The sequence below is a fragment of the Thermobia domestica genome, chromosome 1 (genome assembly GCF_964235325.1).
Source record: "Thermobia domestica chromosome 1, izTheDome1.hap1.1, whole genome shotgun sequence".
Classification (NCBI taxonomy): domain Eukaryota; kingdom Metazoa; phylum Arthropoda; class Insecta; order Zygentoma; family Lepismatidae; genus Thermobia; species Thermobia domestica.
In genome coordinates this window covers 345,437,280-345,463,881 of record NC_137454.1, presented here as the reverse complement: position 1 = coordinate 345,463,881, position 26,602 = coordinate 345,437,280, and the positions used below count along the sequence as shown (strand labels likewise).

General features: G+C 36.3%; 1 protein-coding gene across 1 annotated transcript; it reads left to right on the top strand.

Annotated features, from left to right (window-relative positions):
- Positions 1–26,602, top strand: LOC145668107 (uncharacterized). Its single transcript, XM_081735639.1, has 3 exons — positions 1–479; positions 10,553–10,815; positions 26,233–26,602. Exons 1-2 carry the CDS (start codon positions 44–46, stop codon positions 10,813–10,815), a joined length of 699 nt encoding a protein of 232 aa, XP_081591765.1. The 5' UTR covers positions 1–43; the 3' UTR covers positions 26,233–26,602.

Here is a 26,602-nt window from a genome sequence, read left to right as displayed (position 1 = left end):
ATCCATAACATTATTCACATATTAATCACGGGGAAAGGACACAATGAAACTGCACGTAGTTTTGTGTTTATTCTTCATACCTCTGTTGGATTACACATGTGCAGAGAATCATCAACAATCGAGAAACGAAATTAGGGAAAAGCACATGATTGATTGTTTCCAAGAAGCGGATTTTCAGTGTGTGAAGCTCCGTGCTTTAGCTAACGTTTATTCTTTGTTGGAGACAAAGTCTTTTCAGTTAGCGGATGGTGTGAAAGTTGAATATTCTGGCAACAGTGATACTAGAGCAGAAACTGCTAGAGCTCTTGTGAATGAAGATTGGGGAAGCCTTTTGTTCAAGTTCGTTCCGCGATTGGTGAACAATCTCTCGTTGAAACTTAACCTGTTTCCAGGAGGAGAATTTGTTGTTTCCAGGAGCCATAAGGAAAATGGACTTATCGAAATGTCGATTGAAGCTGAAAACGGAGTTTTTGAAGGACGTAAGTTCCATTTTTAGGTTTCTTTTGTTGTTTTACTTTTCTACCTTCTTTTTAATAGGAATCATGTTTACCAAAACTTTAATTTACAATTTCTGTATATCCGGAAGACAAAACCAGGTTTATCTGTGAGTCTCTCTGCCAGAAGACAGTCTTAAGTAGTATACTTAATGAATCACCATCAATTTTGGCCAGGAAGTAGTGACTCAAAAGTCAGGCATCCAGTTTGTTGATGGAAGTTCCTTCCAGTTAATCCCATGTATTCCCATACACGGTTATTATAGATGTAATCCTCTTGGTATTATGCAACCAAACTATACGTAAAGTAGTATTAGTTGCATACTATTCAATTAGTTTAATAGTCTAACCAAACTCCTTCAAGTGGTGCACACCTATCAGTAGTACTTCTTGCGTTTTTTTTTTTTTTTTTTTTTGTAATATTATATCCAACTGCACCACTTTGGACTCACAAAATATCTAATGTTGATTGACTCTTTGGAGATTAACACTTATTTTCTATTCAATATATCATGTTACATGGGATGAAATTCGCTCCAAGAGCTATCATGTGAAATAATAGGAGTACTAATTAATGTGCAATCTTACAATCCCCAGTGCTTAATTCTAGTACGTTGGAATAATCAATTTTAAGGTATTAGGGTTAGCCAGCTTTTGTTCAGCCTAAACGTGCGCATATCGCCTTCTCATACCCAAATTTGTACATGCAACAATTTGTTAAGAATAATAGAAATAAATATATTCATGTATTAAAATTGAAACCAAAAACATGAACCAAACTTAAACCAAAATCATACGAACAGAAAACTAGTAATATCAGCTTTTTTGTGGTTACATGAATAGAAGTTATGAACCACTGAACCAGTAGAAATAATTACATTATTAATAGTGATTTCACTGCTACCGATATGAAACATTTTGACGATAGAACCATACTATACCGATATGTCAATAGTCATAGTTACACATTGTGTGTCGATATTTACAATAATGCAAACAAAAATTTCCCTCGCATATTTTGTAATCGTTTTGAGTAATTTGGTGTACTGTTTGGCTTCACAGTAACCCAAAGCTGAAGGTGCAAACACTAACCTTATTGTCACAAAGGAGCTAAACTATAATTTGGGTGCAAATTTATTGTACAGATCCACATATAAATTGAAATCATAGGCTATATACATTTTTTTTCTGTAAATAGCATCTCTGTATCTGAAACAATCATTTTTTGGGATGTGGACTTCTATTCCTCTGTGCAGATTAATTTTAGGAGGGCTTCGGAATAAGTAATGATAAGAACTATTATGCAAATGACACTAATCAATTTGTACTAGGTGGCCACTAGAAACCACTAACCTAGTTAGGGCAGGATCACAGCAGGAGGACCCGAGTGCTAGCGAGGGAGAGGGGTGCATTCGTTGGGAGAAGGTGCGTCAGCGACGATGGGTATATACATAAATTTGAATAGAGCAAAACTGTATATGGAATAAAAACACTTACATCACGTGTTGGATGTATTTGTATTACTAAAAACATTAAACGCGTAGGTACTATCCCTTATGTTTTCATTGTTTGTACATTCGTGTTCCAAAGTAACGTAACATATTACTAACGCAAATTTCAAAAATATGTCGATCCCATAGGATGAGTCTGCCCTCAACAGGTTACACTTTCATTAATATATTTCTACGCGGATACGCATCGCACAGTTAAGAACACGACATATTTAGATTATTTATACAGTGTTCTTTAAAAATAATATTACAAATTTGTCCTGTAAATTTTACAAATATATGGATCCCTACAGTAAGTTTGCACCGGATCTTGAATAAGATTTCATTTTTTCTCACAACTTAAACAAATAACACATTGGTAACATTAACATAATATTCGTCGATTGGTTCCTTCGAGTTCAACATCCATTTTCAGCATCGAGTACTAAACGCTGTAGATCACCAATTTAAAATAGGTAACAAATTACATGTACCCCCGCCGGGAACAAAACCGAACATTCCTCATCATTTCTCACTATAAGCCTAATGACTATTTATGTATAACGAACCTCTTATATTCTATTTTCTTTAAAATTACGTATAAGTATGTCATAATACTCTGTATATGTGAGTTTTTAACTTGCTTAGGAAACAAAAGTGAAAAAATGAAATGAAATCTTTAAGTTTTACGTCCCTCGGTTATGCCGGTTAGGCTAAAGGAGACAGTGAAGATGAGAGATGAATGAAATGGCGGAATGAAGAAAGTGGGAGGAAACGGGAGAACCCTGGAAAACCCACGAGCGCGGTGTTTGTCTACCAGAAAGTCCATAAGGAGCGAGCTAGGATCGAATCAGGGACCCCAAGCACCGGAGGTGAACGCTCTACCACGGAGCCACCGAGCCCCCTGAAAGAAAAGTGAGTTTCATATGAAAATTGAATAGTATATTCACGTGATATATCTATTTCTAGTTTTAAGGATTTTTTTCAAATACGTTTCTGACCGGTAACTTTTCATAAAGGAATTTATTCGGCAAAACAATGATGCGAGCTTCAAAAAGGCTTTTTCTTAGCACGCATGTTCAGTTATTGAAATATTTTATTTCCAACAAGATACATTGGAAGACCTAGAACGAAAAGGTTTGAGTTCTGAAATTTAAATTATCGATAATTTTTTACTTTTTAAGTTTACAATTTACGTACATAAGTAAGTAGGAAAGAACACAGGATTACAATAGCTATTACTTCACAACTTCCTTTATTTGTATGCAGTTTCTCCTATAAATTTTTAAAAAATAATCATAAATAAGCAAATGTTGCTACCACACTTTTTAGTATACATATAAAATATTTTGCTTACAATTTTGAAAAATGTGCATTCCTGCCCTCTAGCGTTGGAAATATCTGACAACTTTCAATATGGACAACTCGATGTAGTAGGAACATGATAGTTTATACACAAAAAATTAAACAATGCAATTTTATTTTTGAAAATTAAAGGTACGAGCAGGACTGTACCCAGTAAATTTTTCTTGAAGGAAAGACACTACTTTTTTTCAGAGAGGTTGGATTTTTATATGGTGATCCGAAAATCCTGTTTCAGCATGCATTATTATCGTATACAGACCACATATTTTATATACATTTGACATATTATCAAGGGCGCCGATCCTGTGGGGGCAAGCCCTCCCAATGCTCATGTGAGCCTCCCTTATTGTATTTAAGAATATACGAGGGTCACTACGAAAGTTTTGAGATACGCATTGTTGTGCCAAAGTATTTTAATTCCAACAATTGCGTTCGGTAGTGATATCCAGAGCGAAGAAGCGAAGCAAGTTTCAACTTGCCTCGCTTATCGGCGTGGCCGTATCACCTTCACTTCTTTTTGATGTGAGCAATATTCGGCTGTCTAGAATGGAGCTCGAAAGGGAACATTTTCAGGCAATGATCCTTTACGATTTCAAAAGTGGTTTGAACGAAACACAAAGCCTTGACTGTTTGTAGGGGGAATTTGGGGACCTTGCTCCTTCCCGCGCTACAATTTTTCGGTGGTTTGGTGAATTCAGAAGAGGCCGGACATCGCTTAAAGATGAAGAGAGAGCTGGACGTCCGGCAACAGCTGTGTCAGATTAATTCATTGCCGCTGTGGAACAAATGATTCGAGAAAATCCTCGAACAACTTTCAAGAACATTGAATCTACAGTGAACATTTAATCGCCAGCAGTAACAAAAATTCTTCATGATCATCTTCGGCTCAGGAAGGTTTCATCTCGTTGGGTGCCTCACACTTTGACTGAACAGCACAAGGGCATACGTGTGGAATGGTGTGAAGAAATGCTTGCAAGATTTGATGGAGGCAATTCTCGACGCGTCTCTGGCATTGTTAGCGGTGATGAGAGTTGGATCTATCAATTTGACCCTGAAAATAAACGCCAGTCTACAGTTTGGATCTTTCCAGACGAAAATCCAATCACTGCAAAGTGTAGGGAAGAAGATGGTCACAACTTTCTTCTCCAAATCTGGCCATGTTGTAACTGTTCCACTTGAAGAACAAAGGACTGTTACTGCTCAGTGGTACACCACTGTTTGCCTAACAAAAATGTTCCTGAAGCTTCGGGAACGGCGTCCAAGAACTGGATTGCGTGGGATCCTGCTTCATCATGACAACGCGTCCGCACACATGGCCAACATAACAATTCAGTTTTTTTGAATCTGCGGAGGTCAAAATTATGACTCATCCGCCGTATAGCCCTGACCTGGCACCGTGTGATTTTTTTCTTTTCCCCAGGATCAAAGATCGCATGCGTGGGAAAAGATTTTGCAGCCCTGAAGAAGCTGTAGTGGCTTACGAGAATGAACTTTCAACACTTGAAGAAAAAACTGGCAACACTGCTTCCAAAAGTGGTTTTCGAGGATGCAAAATGTGTACAGCCTAATGATAAATACTTTGAGAAAATGTAAGTGTTAAATTGATTTTAAGTATGTAAGTTATTTCACATCTCAAAACTTTCGTAGTGACTCTCGTACAATATTTGGCATAATTTCAATGCACTTTGTCTTAAAATCCTCATATATGCCTTCTGCATCTGAATGCCCCCCCCCCCCAAATTTACAGCGTAATCGGCGCCCTTGCATATTATATGGGTTCTAACACTGTGCAAAACTAGATTCATATGTAGGAAATTTACCAATAAACTATTCATACGGAAAGAAAAAAAGATAGGAAGTCTATTTGCGTGTAAATGAAAGGTAGTACGGGCCACCGCACTGAACTTTCTTGCTCTAAGTTCTTAAACTGAATCTTGTAACACCGCAGTTATTACTGAAACATTTGTTCATGAAATACGAACAAAATTATGTTTTCGGCAAGCTTCTTTCGAAGAAAACTCAGTGTCAAAAGTAAACTACCCTTTGCTGACTTTTTAATGACAAATGACTATCATGTAATCAGTGACATAACTATAGGGAGGTAAACAGGACTTGTCCCCCAGGCGCCGAATTAGGGCTGGCCCAAATTGGGCTAATATTTGTTTCCACTTTAAGGCAAGGAAAGGAGTTTTAGCAAATTAAAGATCATAACAAAATTACCTCAGAAACTTAACAGGACAACAACGACTCATCAACCTTAGGATCATATTCAGGACAGCGTAAGTTACACTGAGGAAAATAATTCTAGGTGGCGTACTTAAAAAGATAGATTACATGCGTAATTCGTGTAGTTTTTGGACTTAATATACAACAGACGTATAACTGAAAACGCATGTATAAGTATAAGTGTATAAGTGTACTTTCTGTATAAGTGTTCCATCTATACATACTTTCCGTATGAAACAATGTAGGCGGTCAGGATCTCACATACAAATGGACGTATATAAAATATAGCTGACGAAGGTAACATAAGTATATGCATGTGATATACGGAAAACTGTTAGATGTCGGACATCCTGCAACGGCATGATGTAACATCTAAGGGCAGTGCCTATGTAGCATATGGATAACGTATGCTCGGTACTTATTACTATAGTAAGCAAGAGGATACCATATATTTGTACAATATACCGCGGTCCGAAGAAGGGATTTTTCTCTGTGTAGCTTCGAAGCTTCTTTTGAGGACATTGTAAAAACTTTTGGAACCAAAAGAGCCCGAAAAGTTAAATTTTAGTTCCAGCTTTTTGTGTTTTCATTTAACTTACATCGATTTAAGGGATTTGCAAAATGTCCGAACATGAGACAACAGCTTGACTGTTTGTCATAATTAAATATTCTGTTCTAAAACAACAGACTGTTGATTCATTCTACACGTATGCACAATCCAATATAATTCTAGAAACATTGTGATTTGCAATTATTATGATAAGATTATCAGAATGTATCAAGCATGCTACTCTCAGATTATTTCTCAATCAAATAGTATTAATTAGTTTCGTTTTTTATCTTGTACTAAAAATTAAAATATGTGGCCTACTGTAATTTTGAAATCAAGATTTACCGCTTGACAAGAAAATGGAATAAGAGAATGACTGTCTGTTGACAATATCAGGTATAGTCAAGGAGCGTTTTGGTATGGTTGATCAGGGGGAAGGGCGGTAAGGTGAGTTCTTGCCCCGGACGACAACTAGAATAGTTGCTGTCATGTATTAGGGTTATTTATGATACATTTTTTATAGGATATTAACAAAATTGCGTGAGTCATATCCGAGTAAATAATAATAGTAAAAAGGAAACTACCCTTGTAAATATTTTTGTGACAGGTAATTTGCTCAACATTGTGGAGTTATTAATGAAATATGAACAAAAACGTCGGAGTCGTATTATGAGAATAACTCACCTCCAAATATAAAGTATAACTCATGAATGTTTTCAGTACAAATGAGATATGCCACTTTGTTAGGTTATTAATAAAACATCTATTAACGAAATATGAGGAAAATTGTCTGAATCATTTTTGAGAAACTGGGCCCGAAAAAACTCACTCCCATGAATAAAATACACTGTTAATTTTTTTAGAGACAAACGAGTTCTACCATATTGTCAGCGTATTAATGAAATGTTTATCTACGAAATGCAAACAAAGTCGCCTGTATCATTTTCGAGAAAATAGTATGGAAAACCCACTCCCATGAATAAACTACCCGTTTTGGATTTTTTCCAGATAATTGACTTGTGCCATATTGTAGGGTTGTAAGTAGAACATTGATTTATGAGTACGAGCGAAATCGTTGAGCCGTTTTTGAGAAACTATCAAATTTTAATTTTCACTTCAGTAAACTATCTCAATTTTTAGGGATAGGAAGAAAATTCGAAAAACGTCCTCAGGTAATCCTATAAAAATTTTAAGATTTAAATTTGGCTTCGATACGTTGAACAGCATGGCCACTAGACGAATATTTTTACAACACGACGAACGGACTCACGGACGAACAGATGGAGACATCTAGAAATCTGATTTTCGGCATGTTAAGGCTATGAAATATGTAAAGCCACTGAAATCTCGCTTTTTTTCACAATCTATCTATAGTTTCTTCTCTCGCGCTCGAAACTAAAAATGGTAAAAATGGAGAAAAATCAAAACAAAAATACGTGGCCCCGCGTACCGTAGTCGCTAACGCTCTCGCCTTCAGTTCAATTCCCGGTGGGGGCATTCGGTACAAAAAGTGTAAAACGCTTTTTCAGGCCAGCCACCCTGTATGAGGTTTTCCTGGGTTTTCTTCATTCCCACCAGGCAAATGTCGGGGTGATACCTAACTTATACGTCTATGGCCGCTTCCTTCCTTCCCCAATCCTTTCTTGCTTCCCTTTCCCCGGTTAGTGTGCTCGCTGCGGGACGTCATCCCTCAAAACGTGATGGGCTAAATGGTCTTAGCTGCCGAACGCCCAGAAATCTAAACCCTAAAACAAAAAATACAACCACTCTCAGATAGTTATGCAATAGTATAGTAGATTATAAAATAATGACTCTGTGCACCCAGTTAGGTAAATGAAGTTAACATAGTTGATTAATTAGTATCAATGGGGGAGGCAAAAAGCTGACTCGACTGAAGTCATTCTCCATTTACTACAGAAATACCGAAATTGATTCTACTTTCATGTAATATGTTTCATTTATTATTTTTATATTGACATGTTACAACTCTCTTATATAGAAAAATTGTCACGAAAAACAAGCGTGTACATGTTTAGAGAAAAGCTTACTTTTTATAAGGTCAGAGAAAAGCCTACAAAACATTTCATTATCATATACTGCATTCTTAATCTTTTTCAACTTTTTTAAAGTTACCATTGCCATCAAAATTTACCATCTCCAGGTATGAACAGAGACCAATATAAAGAAAGTATATGTTTAAATTGTATTATTATTATTATTATTTCTGCATTTAGCATCATTGTTAGCGTGTTCGACCTCGGTTTTGCAAGATTGCTGGTTATATTCTCGCTGGGAGCACTAAAGTTTACTGGTATTTATCCAGTATCATGAGGCAATTGAGGAGCTATCTGAATTAACAAGTAGCGAACTCCGATCCAGCAAGCCAGAAATATAGGCACTTGCGAACTGATGGACTGGCCACTCATTACCTAACTGAACGTGAGCCATCTGGCTGGCTATAGTTTTCCATGGCTGTTGCGTTAGAAAGATTAATTCAGTACTTTTTAGCAATTTTCATCAGTATGTCAATACTGTGTAACTAAATAAAATGAAAAGAATGTAACTTCTATATGTCTCTGCTGCAATTCACTTTACTTCAGTGTACAGAAATAAAATTTCTGAACTTTGTGTTGCATGAGCCCATGATGTATTCTGGCCGGCCATATGGCCTACATTTCAGCCGGTGACGCTACCTAATGTTTGGTATATGTGTATGTGTGAGTGAAAGCCCGTTTTTTCATGGTACGCTCTGTGATTTGTTTATGGCTATGGTACTGATCAGTACATATATGCTACACTGAGAAAAATCCGTTATCCGGACAGCCGTATATTGTACAAATATACGGATTCTTTATGTTTACTACGGAAATCAGTAGGAAGGATATGTTATCCATATGCTACAAACTTTCCTCGCTTAGATGTTACATCATGCCGTTGCAGGATGCATGACATCTAACAGTCTTCCATATGTTACATATGTATGAGCATGTTACGTATGACTACTATATGTTACATACGTCCATCTGTATGTGAGATCCTGACCGGCTATATACAGTTCTTTCGTTCGTACGGAATGTACGTTTATTTGGAACATTTGTACGGGACGTACGTATAAAATATATTTTCACCTATTACTTTGCTGTACGTTAAGTCCAAAACTATAACAACTATAAGATTAAAAATTATTAAAAACTATAAAATTTACAAATTTAACCTACGTTTTTACGTACGCCCATACGTTTTATTCTCAGTGTAATTGAAAAGTTAATAGTTATTAGAATATGTTGAAGTGCTTTAGATTCCTTTCCTTCCATACCTATAAAGGAGTAAAATACACTTATTCATCATCATAAACACCGCACTAATATAACTAGTAACATAAAATTTGGACAGAAAGCTCCCTTCCCATGAACACAAATTATAAGAAAGGATTTTGAAAATACTATCCTAAGGGAGGTTACGGGAAAGTTCAAAACTTTCTTCCAAGAATGAAAATAAAACTTGGTAACATGAGGAAAGTAGAACTTAACCTATGACCTTCCAATTAAAAATTGCTGAAGTTGTGTTTCAGCATTTTGGAAAATTCCGCTGTTAAATAGGGAAATGGGGTCAATTTCTGATTACAAACTTTGTCTCTTCATTGTAAAACTGAGAAATATGAGGATTCACTCAAGTTAAAGGTGTGAAATTCTGTATTTAAACTCTTAATTGAAAATAAGAGTAGACTGTACATGTTGGCACAATTTTGCTTCTCATGGGGGAAAGGGAACAATATTAAACTCAAAACCTATGGTGCCTACCGTAGTCGGGTCAAGACTTTACTAAGGAACTAATATGTGCTCTATCCAAAAATACATGCTTCAGAATCCTGCAGTACTTGCGCACAATTTTTATAGAGGTGATTAGTGAGTACTTCAGATTATATGCCCGTAACCAAACTGCCTGTAAAAAATTTTTGCGTGAGTACCTTAGGATTCTAAAACATGTATTTTTGGATAGAGTATATATTAGTTCCTAATTAAAGTCTCGACCCGACTACGGTAGGTCACATAGTTTTGGAAGCTATGGACCTTTAAAGTTCATTTTTTCATGTTTTCGGCAGCCTATAACTCCGAAAGGAAGCATTTGTGCACCCAGGTTGGTCTATACTTTTCGTCTTATTTTGGTGTCAGGAATCGCCTCCCAAACGTTGTCAGTGTTGTTTTAAAACACCCTGTAGAAACAGCTAATACTACCATGATATGAAAGTAGCACTGAATATTAAACTACTAAGACAAAATGAAATACTGATTTTTATTGTTTAGTTCTCTCAAAATGGTAGAATAAGAAGAATTGCAAATTGACAATCAACCATGTTAATTCTTACTTTTATTTGAAAATTCACCCAAATAATATATTAATCTCTAATCTCTTTCCCCTCCTTTTAGGTAATAAGGAAAAGAAGAAGTTGGCAGCTTCTCTTATGATGTTTGGTGGTGTCTACACATTCCTTGCTACCCTTGGACTAGTAGCTGTAAAGTTTCTTGCCTTCAAAGGTCTTCTGGTGGGTAAAGTGGCCTTAGTTTTGGCAGCCATTGATGGATTGGCTAAGTTAATCAACCCAGGTAAACCTAACCCAGGATATGCCTACTATCATATTGATAGTCATGCAGGTGTTGATCCTAGTGGACCTCCACTTCCATTACACTAGGTAAGTTGCAAAGAAATTAATGTATACTGTTACGATTCAGAATATTTTATTTAACTTGAATAGAACTGTACAGATCTTATAGGTTTTTACCATATCGTTAAAAACCAATTGCGTGTCAAATATTAATACTTGTTTATATGTTTTTTAATCAAATAGTTCGTTCAGGCAAGGCAACGCTTTTGCTAGGTATACTAAACAAAATTAGAGCAATCACGGTTGCTTTTCTAAGACGAAAATTCTTGGATGGACATAGTTTAAACTATACATCATGCGCTACCATTGACTAAAGTGCGAATTACTTTTCCGAAAAAAGAAATCAATAAATTTCGAGTCAGAAGTATGATTTAAAACTTAGCTTTCGTTACTCTCATCTTTTGGTTTTAAGGACCTTAAGGGATATCAGAAGGAATGGACGAAAACCTCGAGCACCTGATTCAGTTTGAAAGTCCTACTCCTTGCAGCTGGGTCACGAGTCATTCCTTCGGATTTGACGGCCAGTTTGAGCCCGTTAGGGATGCGCACGAGACGAGTCGAGACAGATTTTTCCTGACAAAATTCGAGTCGAGACACAGCCCTTCCAATAGAGAAGAATACATTTTTCGAGTCGATACATCACTTTTACAGCACATTTTCGAGACGAGACAGCCTCAAATCTTGTCTCCTGCGCATCCCTAGAGCCCGTCACTTTGTTTACATGACTACAACCATCCATGTTTCCTATTGCTTTATTGTTCTGCTTTTCTTTATGTGACATTTTGATTATTGGTTTTTATTTTACACTGTCAGATTGGATAATGTGGTACGTATTCAAATACATTTTGAAGTGAAGGATCGGTCGGTCAGTGGTTCAGTGCTCACATTTGGCGCGAGAAGTATTTGCTTTGATCCCAGCCTGTGAGGTTTATTGTAAACAAAACCGTTTCTGTGTCCTTCCTTGCTGTTATTCCGTTTTCTCCTACATCGTCATTCGACCAAAATATTCGTATTTTACTATTCGTTTGTATGTATCCCTTACCAAAAATGTCGCGGTGACTCAGTGGTAGAACCAAGCCCGCAACCAGCCTTAGAGCTTTGGGGGGGACGTGAATATGTTAGGGGGGCAAGTCATTGAAAATTCTCCTACGAATTGTTTTTTGTATTAATAATAGCATTTTGTATTGAGGTCTGTAGGGGCCAGGAAAAGTTTAGATGGGCCTGGCCCCCTCTGGTTGCGGGCCTGGGTAGAACGTCCACCTCTGGTGTGTGGTGTCCTGATTCGATCTCAGTAGCATAAAGTGGGCGATATTGATGAAGATAGGCATCATTCCTTGTTCGATTATATTCACGGATATGTTGTCGTGCCCTGCGTATGAGCTTGACATACACCACTGGTAATTTTGGTCAATGAAGAGTCGCTACAGTAGTTGTAATATTGTGACGAGCATTGGTTTGTAATGTCTCAATGAGAGCAGTAAGGTAGGAAACAAACGTGAGCTCGATAGCTAGACGTGTTATTCAAGACAGTATTCGACATCTTGAGTGACTAAGAGATCGATTCGCTTTGTAAAATGCGAAATCTATGGAAAGTAACCCATTGAACACCTGTAACTTGTAAATAACTCGTCAAACTTATCAGCGTAGTTGTAGTAGATGTACAGTACATACAAAATGACTACGGGAAACTTGGCAGCGTAAGTTTACCCTAATTCTCTTTCCTGAATTTGCTGCAATTGGATTACTGCTCAGGTTACCTTTAAACCATTTACAGTTTTTGTGTAAATAATCAAAAGCTACGTTCTCTACTTGAGGTTTCAAACCAGTTTGAGACTACAAATAGTGTGCTTCTACGTAGCGAGTATAAAAGAAAATATATTACAATTCTGTTGGAAAATCCTGAAGTACAAGGAAAATAAAACATACTGATATCACTGAAGATCTTGATATTAGTACAAAATCGATACCAGATTCGTGTTCAGTAGTTTAAAGTATATAATTATTCATAAATAATAATAATAATAATAATAATAATAATAATAATAATAATAATAATAATATGTATTTCTATAAATACACATACTTACTATTTCACTACAAACACAATAAATACATAATCCCAATGTTAATCAAAAAACAAAACGACTTGGCTTTCCTAAGTGATAGTATTATAACTCTAAGCTAAAAAGATCATATTTAACCTAAAAACTAACCTTATTTATCTACAAAATTTATATTATCCAAACATCTATACGTTTACATCATAAATCTAACATATATTCTCACTTTATGTTTGTCAATACATTGTCAATATACAATACTTTAACATTTTAACGAACAAAAAATAAATTACATACATTGAAATCATTCCCCAAAACTCTACTCTTTCATTTCAGCGTAAACAAAATATTATATACGGTATAAATGTTCAATGTCTAAATTTCTACAAAAAAGTTAGTTATTCCTATATCTAGAATACCTTTCAGATACATTCCTAATACATCAATGATACATAACATAACATAACCGCAATAAGGAAACTTTTGTACAGTACACCAGTATTATTATCCTTCATGCTAAGAATGGACAATGCACCCATCTAGCACCGCATCCCTCGCTTCCTTTTGCCCATGGTCCTTCCATTTCCAGAAATAGACTTGCCTAGTCGTGTGTTCATTTTAGTCGATAATATTTGTTCAAACTCAGTGCAATGTTCGAAATGTTCAGTGATTTTCGCGAAGTCAGTTTCTTTTGGTAAATTTTAATTTATTTTTTTTCCAAGAAGGGCAGGCAGTATTTCTTGAAATTTCTGTGCGCTTTGTGAATTAATTCTGAATAGAATAAAAAGAACAAATCATCGTATTACATTTTACTTCGCGATAATACTTGCAGCCATTCAAATCACGTTTACAGTTTGCAGGAAGGGACAAACTATTCTGAATGAAGTTAGAGAAGTTGTAAGAAAAAAGTTATAAATAAATGTGATGAAGAAGCAATGAAAGGACAATTAAAATATTTATTAAATCAACCTAATTTGCCTTGTGCATAATGACACTAGATCATTAGTGAGGATTATGTCCAAAATTCGGAAAGAGGGACGTGAATTTGGTGAATTTTTATTAACTACTACAGGTGAAAAATGACCATTTTCTAAAGAATATGAATTCCATTGTGATGAATTTGATAAATTTTTGATACGAGATACCGTGTCATTCGAAACTCCTATTTAGACTAGAGGAATACACTGAGAAAAAATTATAGGTGGCGTACTTAAAAAGATAGGTTACATGCGTAATTCCTGTAGTTTTGGGGCTTAACGTACAGCAGACGTATAACTGAAAACGCCTGTTTTATAATACTTTCTGTATAAGTGTTCCACCTATACCTACTTTCCTTATGAAACAATGTAGGAAGGTTCTTACACACAAAAGGACGAAGCTGACGAAGGTAACATAAGTATATGCATGTGATATACGGAAAACTGTTAAATGTCAGACATCCTGCAACGGCATGATGTAACATCTAAGGGCAATGCCTATGTAGCATACGGATAACGTATGCTCCGTACTGATTTCTGTAATAAGCAAGAGGATACCGTATATTTGTACAATATACCGCTGTCCGGAGTACGGATTTTTCTCTGTGTATACCAACAGTACCAAAACTGCTAGTGAGTTGTAGAGAAAAAAAAATTGCCCATACATTACGACGCTCGCTTCGTGATATAGGATTTAATGAAAGAAGAGTGGAAGTGTAAGATACTTATTTAGCATCCAAACATTATGATCTGGCAAGTTAAGGTATCTGAAAGATATCTGGCAAGTTAATCCGTATGTTATATACGAAGTAACGTCAACCATCAAGATTCTTTATTTAAATGTTTCGTTTAGCCTAAGGCTAGCGGACCTTCATCTTCTAGATACAACCTAGTAAAATTACGTGACTTGCTCCTTGCTACACCATCTTATTATACTTATATACATAATATTAGTAAAATAACATTACCCAAATTACTTTACAATGGAACAATTAGCTTATACTTCACCCAAAACCAAATAAACCAACACAATGCCAGATTAGTGTAAGTTAGTGTGTGATAACCTTTAGTTTGTTCGTCTTTAGATATATCTCTTAGATCATTTATCTTATAAATCAACTAGGGAATGTCATAGTACATCAATAGTGTGCAAAACAAACTCAAATCACTCTTTCACATCCTTCAATTGCATACGTCAATACATTACATTTACATATCGAAACTGGGCGCGGTGGCTCAGTGGTAGAGCATTCACGTACGGAGCTTGGGGTCCCCGGTTCGATCCCAGCTCCCGCCGTGTGGACTTTGTGGGCGACAAACACCGTGGGTTTTCTCGGGGTTCTCCCGTTTCCTCCCACTTTCTTGATTCCACCGTTTCACTCATGTCTCATCATCACCGTCTTCTTTAGCCTAACCGTGGGACGTAAAATTTAAGATTTCATTTCATTTTTAGATATCGCAAGCATATAATAAGCTTCACTATTCTTTGAACTTCTAATTTTATCTCATATGTATCTAGACATGAAAATTATTTAATGAAATACATCTAGGGTGACGATTATGAATCATGTTGACATAACCAGCTGACATTCACATCATGAATCTAATAGTGACAGGCATACATTCAGTATATAGACATACTAGAAATCATGGAACTATATACTTTAATATGAGAAACATTTACAACTCTGTACATGTTAGGATTAATCATTTACTTCATCTGTTATAATTTGAAAAGAATCTGGTTATGGTAGTTTTGTAGAATCGGACGAAGAAAGGCTTATTTCTCACCCATATCGTTTATTATTCTGTGCATCTCAGACAAATCTAAAACCTCTGATTAAGTGTTATTAATTCTGCTGAAGAAACTACAATACTTTTATGTTTTATACGTAAATGTTCTAAGTTTTGCTGGTTTGGGTATGGGTGTCCATTTAACCTAATATAGACCTATTTTTAATTTTTTTTTACAGCAACATATCTAACGCATATATTTTAATCACGCTTGACTCTATCCTAGAGGTCTGCACGGGCCGGAATTTTTAGCCCGGGCCTGGCCCGGAAGGTGAATTTACAATGTGAGGTCTGACCCGAGTCCGAAATATGTTTTAGCCTTTAAACCCGAGCTCGTGCGATAAATAAAATGAGCCCGAATTACAGAAATTTAATAATTAACGCAAAATTGTATTTTTATTTACAGCAATTAGAGGTTTTAATTTTGCAGTTGTGCTTTAAAAGTTGTCCAGAAAGAACGGTGCAATATATATCGTTGTACAGTTTATTTACAAAGTTAGGTGCGAAAAGGCCCAAGAAATATGGTTGTATATCTAAAAATTTACAACCCGAGCCCGTGCAGACCTATACTCTAGCCGTAGGAACTAAATAAACGGTTCTGATTGTGCCAGTTGCCAGCCAGCCCATCAAATGAAGTCATTACTACTTGACGGGTGTTTGAAGTACCTAGCTGCTACATGCGAACAAGTGTTAGAGTGATTTCTGAGTAGTTCGCGTTTTACTGTGTTTCCTTGTAACTCTCAATTCAACCATGGCCTGGCAACAATGCGTTGCAGATAGATCCATGATTTAGGCGGGAAGCGTCGCGAAAAAAAATCAACGAGCTCTACCGAGTGTGCAAGTAATGAAAATTACTTTCGGCGTGGGTTCAAAAACGCCTAAAGATTTTTAAAAGAAGTTCATAACACTTTTTTCATTAAAATAAGATGAAAATAATACTCAGTTTCGCTTGTACATAAATACATAAATTGTGCTTTTTCCACCATCTACCTAGAGATAGCCCTTATAAACAGTGACGTTATAAACCAACAGTGGGGCCCTATTGAAGCGAGGGGTTGTAGGGGGTAGTTAGGAGTTAGAGAGGCGGAGGTGCCGGTGGGGGAAAGACTGCACACACAACTTTATTGTTTAAAAAAGTGATCTACTTACGTTACGAAACATAGCTGAGGGAGCGTTAGCGAGTGAAGGGGATTAGAAGCCCCGCAGGATTCGTTTTGTTCCACCTTGACCGTCATGATAATACGTCATACTCGGGTGGTGCAAATTCGATGTGAATCTAACTTCACCTGCTTTGTTGTGACCAACTTAACACAGTTGGCTAGGGTAGCGCGTCAAAAAGTATGCATATCTAACATTACAAGGATCAAAGAAAAAGAATCATTCCATGGATAATTAAAATAATGATTCAACAATTTTAGGTACGGAATCTAAATTACACACTTATTGATATATATGTATAGATAACAAGGATGCATACAGTGATTTGTGCATGATACAACCCAGATAGCACAGAAAAATTTTTAAAAATGTTTAAAAATTTGCAAAGGCAAACTAAAAAGTTTGCAAAAAACTTGCCTTTTCAAATGAGAAAATTTGCCGAAAGTTCAATGCAAATAACGAAGTTGACGCTGGCTGAGTTTGCAGCAAAGTTGCCTCAGAAAATGAAAGCATCTGCCAATACAAACGAAATGTTTGCGACTGCACAGCAAGAAAGTTTTCCAGGACTTTCCTGCAAATATTTTGTGCAAATTTTCTTTGACAAAATTTCCGAAAATGAGCTGATAAATTTGGTGAAAATATTAAAAGGTTTGCAGCAACATTGCAGAAAGTGTTTTCACGATCGCAAGATCATGTTTGCTGTAAATGTATCAGGTAATGTTTGCTGCAAAATTATAAAGTGAAACCTAACTTTATGAAACACCAACATTTTTATAATGTGGATTCGTCTTTTCTTAGTGGCAAGCATTAAACATCTTTAGCTACTTGCCAAAGATAATAAACTTACGAACGATAAATGCACAGACAAAGGATATCGCAATTTATCTACTTACTCAACGATCATATCCCTGTACTTACTCTCACAGTAATTCACAAAATAACGTCAGGCTGCCTGGGTCAATAGAAACATCTGATAAGAGACCAGTGAGTTTATTCTGGAGTCCTCTGATGTATTGGTTTTTCTCGATTCTCACTTCCCGCTTGTTTTGTCACAGTTGATGTAGCGCAGTGAATTCTGGGTACGATGCGCGCGCACTCGGTAATATCATCACATATTTGCTTTCAGCAAGTTTTTCGAAACAAGTTTTTTACAGAGTAGCAAACTGTTTGCGACGGCAAACTTTCAACGCTATATTTTCAAAAAAGATGCAAGTTAATTGCAGTGGTGAATTTATTTTTACAAATCAGCGAAAATTTGCAGATCATATTGAAAGCTTTTAATAAATATTAAGAAATTTTGCCTTCGCAAACTTTCAGATTGTTTGCTCCACTAAACGAAGCAAAAATTTGCCGCAAGTATTCGTGCTATCTGGGAAAATAACATACAGGGTAATGCAAAAGTATGGATACACTCCTATAAATGTTGAACGGTGTGAGGAATCATAATGTCGTTTGGTAATGGGTATACGTAGGTGGGGGCGCAACTTATAAGAGCTATGGCGACAGAGGCGGCCATTTTAAAATCTGCCATCTTAGATTTGGGTTACGTTCTTTAAATTGGAAGGGGGTCATATTGCATACCATTTTACACTGCCTTTTTCTTGAGGAATACATCTGTGGAATCTGCGATATCTGCATTTCTGTAGGAGTTATGCCCTGTTAAATTTGGAACACTTGTTAGAGTCGGCATTACAGCATATGCTCCATATGACGTCCATTGTGCTGTCTTTTTTGCCAGTCCTGCTGCACAAGTCGTAGGGTCTGTGGGTCAACAAAGGTACACGCCTCCTCAATACGCCGGCAGAGATGGGCTGCATTGTGGATTTTTATCTCAAAGTCAATTGATTTCAAATGATCCCGATATGTACTTTTCACAACCGATGCCACAATTGCTGTTGCAGTCTCCTCGTTGGTGGCTGTTCGTGGACCTCCACTGCGTGGCTTGTTCTCCACAGAACCTGTTGCACGAAATTTGTCTAATAACTTTAAAACTGTCATATGTGAAATCTCATTTCTCTCAGGATGCCGGGCATTAAAGTCAACAGCAATCACTCTGATACTTCGTCCACCACTCATTAACACAATTTCATTGCGTTCCTCCTGTGTAAGTGTCATTGTGGATCACTTATTAAGATAAAGAAAATTGATCACCTCCTAGCAATTTTAAACTTTAACAGATTGTAACTCCTATACAAATAAAGATATTGCAAAACGAACTGCACAAGTGTATTTCGCAGAAAAGGGCAGTGTACAGTGATATGCGAGAAGACCCCCTTCCCATTTGAGAAAAGAAACCCAAATCCAAGATGGAGGATTTCAAGATGGTCGCCGCTGTCGCCATAGCTCCTGTAACTTTCGCCCCTCCTATACACACCCCATACGAAATGACATTATGATTCCTCACACCGTTCGACTTTTATAGGGTTGTATCCAGACTTTTGCCTCACCCTGTAGAATAAGTATAGAATAATTATATCAGTACAGAAAATTAGTCAATAGAAAGGTGCAGATCAAGAATAGCAAACACAGGGAAATATTAACAGAAAATAGATAACAGAACATATAAACAAAAGACTGCTATAGATTAACGTAAAGCAGGCAAGAATAAAATTAGACAAAAGATTATAACGACACAGAACGGGCCGTTACACATTATACATCGACTAATCGTGGTTGAACAATAACTTGATTTTAAATGAATGTTGAATAAGTGGGTCTGTTCAGAGAATGTTGACCAACATCACTTCCTGTAACCGTTTAATATTATTTATTGCTAGTTCACAAGATGGTTTCATTGATGGAACAGCTTTAATATTAATATACAAGAAAAGCAATTGGAAAGTACCATGGACAAATGAACTCTGAAAATTTTTAAAAATGAGTGAGGGAAAAACTCGTGCGTAACCTGCCGAAAAAGTCATTGTCATGGACAACGCTCCCTATCATAGCGTCCAAGTGAACAAAGTTCCTTTGAAGTAGCTGCCAAACAAGTGATGATAGGGTGGCTTCAAAGGAATCAAGTGTCATTCTCGCACGATATGAAAAAGTGTGTATTATTTCAGTTGGCATAAAACCACAAAGAGCTCAAAATATATTTACAAAGTGTTTAAATCCTATGATCACACACTACATCGTTTGCTCTTGTATATTTGTGAACGAAATGCTGTAGAAGAAGCTTCTGCTACAATAAAACGTTAGTTAAAGAAAGTGATATTTCAGGCAACTTTACATTACAAAGACTGGAAGAAGTAACCAAGGACCCTTTCCAGTAGAGGTCTGCACGGGCTCGGACCAAGACCGCGGGCCGGGCTCGGGCATACCAGGTATATATCACTTCGGGCTCGGGCCGTAAATTTTAGATATACAATCATATTTCTCGAGCCTAACTTTCTAAATATACTATACAACAATATATATTGCATCGTTCTTTCTGAAGAACTTTTAAACACAACTGCAAAATTAAACCTCTAATTGCTGTAAATAGAAACACAATTTTGCTTTAATTATTAAGTTTCTCTAACTCGGGTTTATTTCGGTCTCATTTGATTATCACACGATCTCGGGCCGGGCTCGGGCCTAAATGCTAAAACATATTTCGAACTCGGGTCGGGTCTCGCATCGTAAATTCACGGGCCGGGAGGGGCTAACAGTTCCGGCCCGTGCAGATCTCTAATTTCCAGATGGTGACATCCGCAACTTACGAAGGATTCGTCAGGCGCATTATAAACGTTGAAAATTAAGTTGCTCAGAACGAGATGCTTTAATAAAAGGCCCTGTGAACAATCTCAATTTCTTTAGGCGGCATGGGTAGTGATGAGAAGCAAACAGTTAACACTGATACACCATCTTCAAACTTTGAGCTTGCTTTACCTTTGTCAATAGTGACTATGAGTAACAAGATTAGTGATATTAATGTATCATAGCGATAATCATAATAGTAGCTTTATGAATTCTGCAATTGCACATTGTGTGAAATAAGTGAGAATAAAATACTATATAGTTATACACTATAATTTGACATATATAACATTGCGTTTTCAGTTTCACCACGTAAATATTAAAATTAATGTCTTGATATAAAGGCCTAACTGACATCCATCTAAAATAGCTTCTTCTTTCTATTAATTGCTTCTGTGTGAATAACTGCACAACCGTATCTAAAAAAAACTTTATGTGTAAATAGTAAATAAATATGTCAATGTATCTGCAAAAGATTCAAAAACTAATATTTTTGATAATAATTATCATTAGTGAATTACTCATTTACTACTTATACAGGGTGTTAATGAACTATACCGACAAACTGTAAGATGTGATCCCTCACATCAAAATAAGAGAAAAAGTTCATATGGACTTACGGCGAAAAGTGAATAGTTTCAGAGCTGTTCAAAATAGCGAAAAAGCCAAATTTCAAGAGGTCCTATTTGGAATTCCAGAAACTGTGGATGATGGTCCTTAGCAGCGTAAAGGAAGCTACGCATACACAATCCAGGAGTGCATATTTCGTCAATTGTCAATAGGTGTACAGGACATTTCCTACAGGGTGTAATGCTCACATATGCTCTCAATAGAGTTTTCAGATATACCCTGATTTCAAGGAAAGCCCAAAGTAGGCAAGAGGTAAACCTTCACAACTATCGACATCCAATGCTTCGGAGGGAAGTCTTAAGTGTTAGGAACTGGTAGCTTCATGTATTTTTGTGTTCTGAATAACGTGTGATGCAATGTATTTTGTGACGATATATTTCACGTTTTCTTCACTTATAAGCGAATGCGTTCTACTGAGTACGTGAAACCATGCTGCTGACGATCTTTAATACTTCCAACATTATGCCAAAGGATTCCATGTTCATTGCTATCAAAGCTTATCGTTTGCCTACTACGAACCAATCATAAAGTCAGAACATATCTCAAAATTCGGTTGAAGACATGTCTGAGAATTTCACCCTGTGTGCAATAATCTGTACACCCACTGAACATTAATGAAGTAGGGGAAAGTGGGGGAATACCACGCACTTAAGGTACAGTTTCCAATATCTCACTACAAATCAAAGAAATTAACATGAGGAAAATGTATGTTGTAACTTAACCATTCTAGTTTCATATTCGGTCGTTGGTAGTGCTCTTTGATTTTCATAGGTTATGTAAAAATAAATTTTGTGGAAAACGAGAAACGTGTGGTATTCCCCACCACATCGGGTAATCACACGCATTTCATCGGGTATTGGCACGCATTAATTAGTAGCGCAAATTCCTTAACGCGAAGCATCAGAATCACTTTCCAAAAACTTCAGTTTTTTGTGACTGTATGTTTAGGTCTACTTCTAATTTGTTTCCCAGGTTGTCTTCACGTTTTCCACCAACATCAAATTTTCGAGTTTTCTTCTCAACTTTGATTTCTTGGTGCTTTCTTCGCTTAGTGCTCTTTCTGAATTCAGCATCTTCCAATATTCGTTTGGTTGTAGTAAAAGTTAAGATTTCTGAATGCTTTTTTGTTATTTCGAGGAGTTGACTCGGAAGGCCTGGGGAAAGGAGAAATCTGTGAGACTTTCACAGTCTCATTTTGTAAAGAAGACGGTTGGACAAGCAATGGTAACTGCTGTGATGATGTTCCAGGTAGTTGATGTTCTCGATTTAGCCCTATTTTCGTCGAAGATGGTTGTTCATTTTGGCGTAGGCCTATAATAGTTTGAGCATAGGAAAGCAATTGGGAATTCACTTCTTCAGAAGTCTCTCATCTTCAAGTTCTACGGCATGGAATTACTGAGCAGCTTCAAAATCTTCTTTTCTAAAAGTGTCCGGCTCCAAAGGACAAATACCCGCTTGTTTAAAACCATTAACACTTTTGTTCATATTTGCTGCTTTCAGATAAGCTCTATTAAACATATCTCCTAAGTCATATGGAGAAATTTTTCATTAACGTAGCACTTCGCAAACAGTGTGCATTCTTGGTTGAAATGTGTTTTGAGGGAACCAAAAAAGGTGACGACTAGCGGCTGAAGTTTATGTGACGTATGCCGTGGTATTGTAACCATAACAATTCTCCTTACAAAAATTGTAAATTTCTAATGAAATATGGCTCGTGTGATCGTCCAAAATAAAGTATGACTGGATCATCTGTTATCGGTTTCGCAATAAGAGCAAAATGTTGCAGCCACTAGATTCATTGCTCCATCCACGAATATATAGATCCAATAGATTCTCCCTTCTGCAGCTGAGATGACATGCGTTTTCTTGGGTAGATAAACATAGGGGATATGTAAGATATGGCAGCTTTGTAGCGGTTTTACACGTTTTCCATGATATTAGTGCTCCGAGCTGTTTCACTCCCTTTGGATCCAAAATACGGCCTGGTGTCTATACTGTGAATATACCTGTTTCATCAACATTAAAGATCGAATCTTAGCAAAAATATTTTTCGGCAACTTCTGTCAGGTTCTTAAAATATCCTTTCATCTCTTCTTCATTGAATTCGTCGACCCTGTTAAAACTAATTGTTTCAGGTTTCCTTAACCTTATCGTGGAATTTTTCTTTAAAAACAATTCCAACCAATCCTTCCCAGCAAGTCGGCTTTCTTTATTCAAATTGTGTTTGATATTATTAGCTTCTGCGTATTCATAAGCTATTCTGTGTAGTTCAATTGGAGACATTCCGTAAAAACTTTTGGCTAAATGTAAAGCGGGGCCAACAAGTTCAGCTTTATGTATAGAGCTGAATAAGCTTTTCTTCCCATTTTCTTAGAACAGACAGTCCTAGCTTTCATTTTTGTTCTTAATGTAGCTTCATGTATCCCAAAATCATTTGCTACCTCTTTAATTTTTCTTCCTCAATTTATTGCTCCTATGGCGTTTGGTAGCTGTTCCAATGTCCATTTGCATTTCTCTGTTTGCCTAATATAGTGTCATGGCATCTGCAATATACATAAAAAAGGAAAAGAAACACAGCATAAACTTTTCTGATAACTGCTTCGTGAAGGGGCAATATTACGCACAATGGACGACATGCGTACAATTACCCCATTCCAAGTCGAGAAAGAAAAATTGAACCTTCAGCCGTTTGATGTCGTTTCATATAAACAGATTTAGCATGAACTTACTTCTAACACACTACGCTAAAACACTGTATACACAATATAAAAATCAACTAAGTGTTTCCATACATACCTCTAAATCTGGGAACGAAGTAAATTAAAAGAAATTACAGCAAAATAACATTTCGCCATGCCATGAACCACACCTAGCAGCAACTGGCGCCTCGCCGATGCAATATGTCTTTCATAGTCTAAACAATATAGTAATACTAATCTGAATCAGTTTCGAAGCAGTACAACTGAGAAAATAGGGTGCGTGGTATTCCCTCGTTACGTGGTATTCCCCCACTTTCCCCTATGCATTTTTAGATTGTGTATGCTTGACTTCCTTTACGCTGATAAGAACGACCATCCAGTTTCTAGAATTCGCAATAGCACCTCTTGAAATTTGGCTTTTTCGCGATTTTGGACAGTCCTAGCTTTAAAACTATGCACTTTTCGCCGTAGGTCTATATGAACGTTTTCTCTTATTTTGATGTAAGGAATCACCTGTTACAGTTTGTCCTATAGTTCATTAAAACCCGGTATGTTTACGAGCAAAATTCCTGTTCTTCGCACGGGGAGAATACGTTTCATTTTGGGCATAACAGGACGAATTTAGATTTAAATTGGATTGGACGTGTCATTGTTAATCTCAACGACCCTGAAAACTGTGGATTCGACACTAATATCGATCATTATATATATATATATATATATATATATATATATATATATATATATATATATATATATATCCCCTCTGCTACTATTTCAACTTCGCACGTTTCTATGTGCTACTAGTCCTGAGAAAAAGAAATGTAGGTGTTATAACTTGAATGCACCTCACATGTTTTTGGTTTCTTTTCTTTCTTGCCTTTCTTTCTTTCTTTTTTTTTTTTTTTTTTTTTTTTTGAATTTCTCGTAAGTGGTCGGCATTTCCCAATTTCCACTTTACTTCTATTGAGATCGTTATAATTCGAGAAATAGAAAATATCAAACGCTGTCCTCAAACTTTCTATGTCAACATGTTGCCTTGATATAACGGTTAAGAAAATTAGTTCTGTAATTAATGAACTTTTACTATTATATTAAACTAACATCATCCTCGAAATGACTGTTATGGCTTTGATTTTGTATACTGAACTTACATTACGTTATAATAAAACACTAGATCTCAATAAAATATTTTCTGAACAGAGGACGTAATATAAATGAAAGACAAATAGATTACCTATATCTATTTCTTGGTTTACAGTACTCTTTTCTTGTCTCGTAATTTGAATTTCGACAACCCGTAAAACACACAGATGATTAGATGTAGCTTTTAGCCAGTTGATAAGACAGTTAGGCAACCAAACCGGCATCTATGATATATTGGATTGCATAACCTACTCTTGCTGGCCACCACTGCAATATTAATTCGAAAACGAATCAAGGTATTCAACTTCGGACAGAATATAGGATTCCCATGTACTGATGTTGTAAACACACTTTATATTTGTACAATCCACTACAGAACAACAAAGGTGGTATTTGTATTACATCATAAAAGACCCTCCAAGAAACCGAAAGTCTCTATTTCCCCCCCCCCAAAAAAAACAATGACTTCTTTTCAGAAGAGCTATTTTGTACGTCTAGTAATATAGGCCTATGTTTAGCAGAAGGGGTCCAGCTCTTTTCTCTAAAAACTGTTACAATTTTTGTAATTTCTGTTCACATTCGGTTAGTTTAGGGTAGGGTTAGTTAGTTTAAGTTAGGTTAGGCTAGTTTAGGTTTCGTTATTTTAGTTTAGTTAAGTGGCGTAGGGAAGGGGGGGCCCGGAGGGGCCGGGTCCGACAATGTACTTTGGTACTTTTATGTTTGTAATTTTTTATATATTTTTATATTTATATATTTTTTGTTTGTAATTTTTCTATATGTACCTATAACAGCACTTGGGCCCCCCCCAAACACACATCCTGGCTACGCTACTGGTTTAGTTTATGTTATATTAGTGTAGGAGTCCCGAATAAATTTCCAAAAAATGACAGAATTTCGCTTATTTCTACTAATATTACGTTAGTTTAGGTTTGTTCAGGTTAGCTTACGTTAGTTTGTGTTAGGTTAGGTTAGATTTGGTTACATTATGTTACGTCTAAGTACTTGCATCACTCATTTCTCCCGTAAATTTTCTGTATTTTACGTGCTTCTGGACCCCTTGTACTAAACATACCCCGTAATATAAATGGATTAATGTTTTAAGATTTATGGTTAAATATTTATTATCATTTAAAAATTAAAGAAAATTGCTTTTAAGTTTAGAAATGGTTGTTCTAACTACACTGATACTCGGTTACTTTATGGTTCACTAATAGTTATTTTATAAATTTTATTTTATTTTAGGTATACAAGAAGATAACTATAAAGTAACCGTTGATTCAAGCTGACCTATGGATAGAAAAGAACCTATGCCTAACACCCTAACAGTATATTTATTTGACAAATATGTCTTTTAAGGAAAGATGACAAAGTTGGGAAGCGGTAATAATCACATTGTATGATGCAGAATCATCTGCCTACCATCTACTGACTCTACAGAAAGCTTACCTGTAATAGAGCTTGGAGGGTACATCGATTTTTACAAAATACTTATCCTGTGTGTATTGAGTTGAGCTTTTGTTACCTAATAGATTCGTTAAACACTGTTTGTAGAAACATTTATAAACATTCAAGAATTTATAATTTATTTGATAATTTATATCTCTACTATATT

What these genes read in the sequence shown, in the direction of transcription:
- LOC145668107 (XM_081735639.1), top strand. Translation starts at nt 44, where the DNA reads ATGAAACTGCACGTAGTTTTGTGTTTATTCTTCATACCTCTGTTGGAT. An exon ending in AAACGGAGTTTTTGAAGGAC is followed by an intron (nt 480 to 10,552) that starts GTAAGTTCCATT and finishes CCCTCCTTTTAG; the next exon opens with GTAATAAGGAAAAGAAGAAG.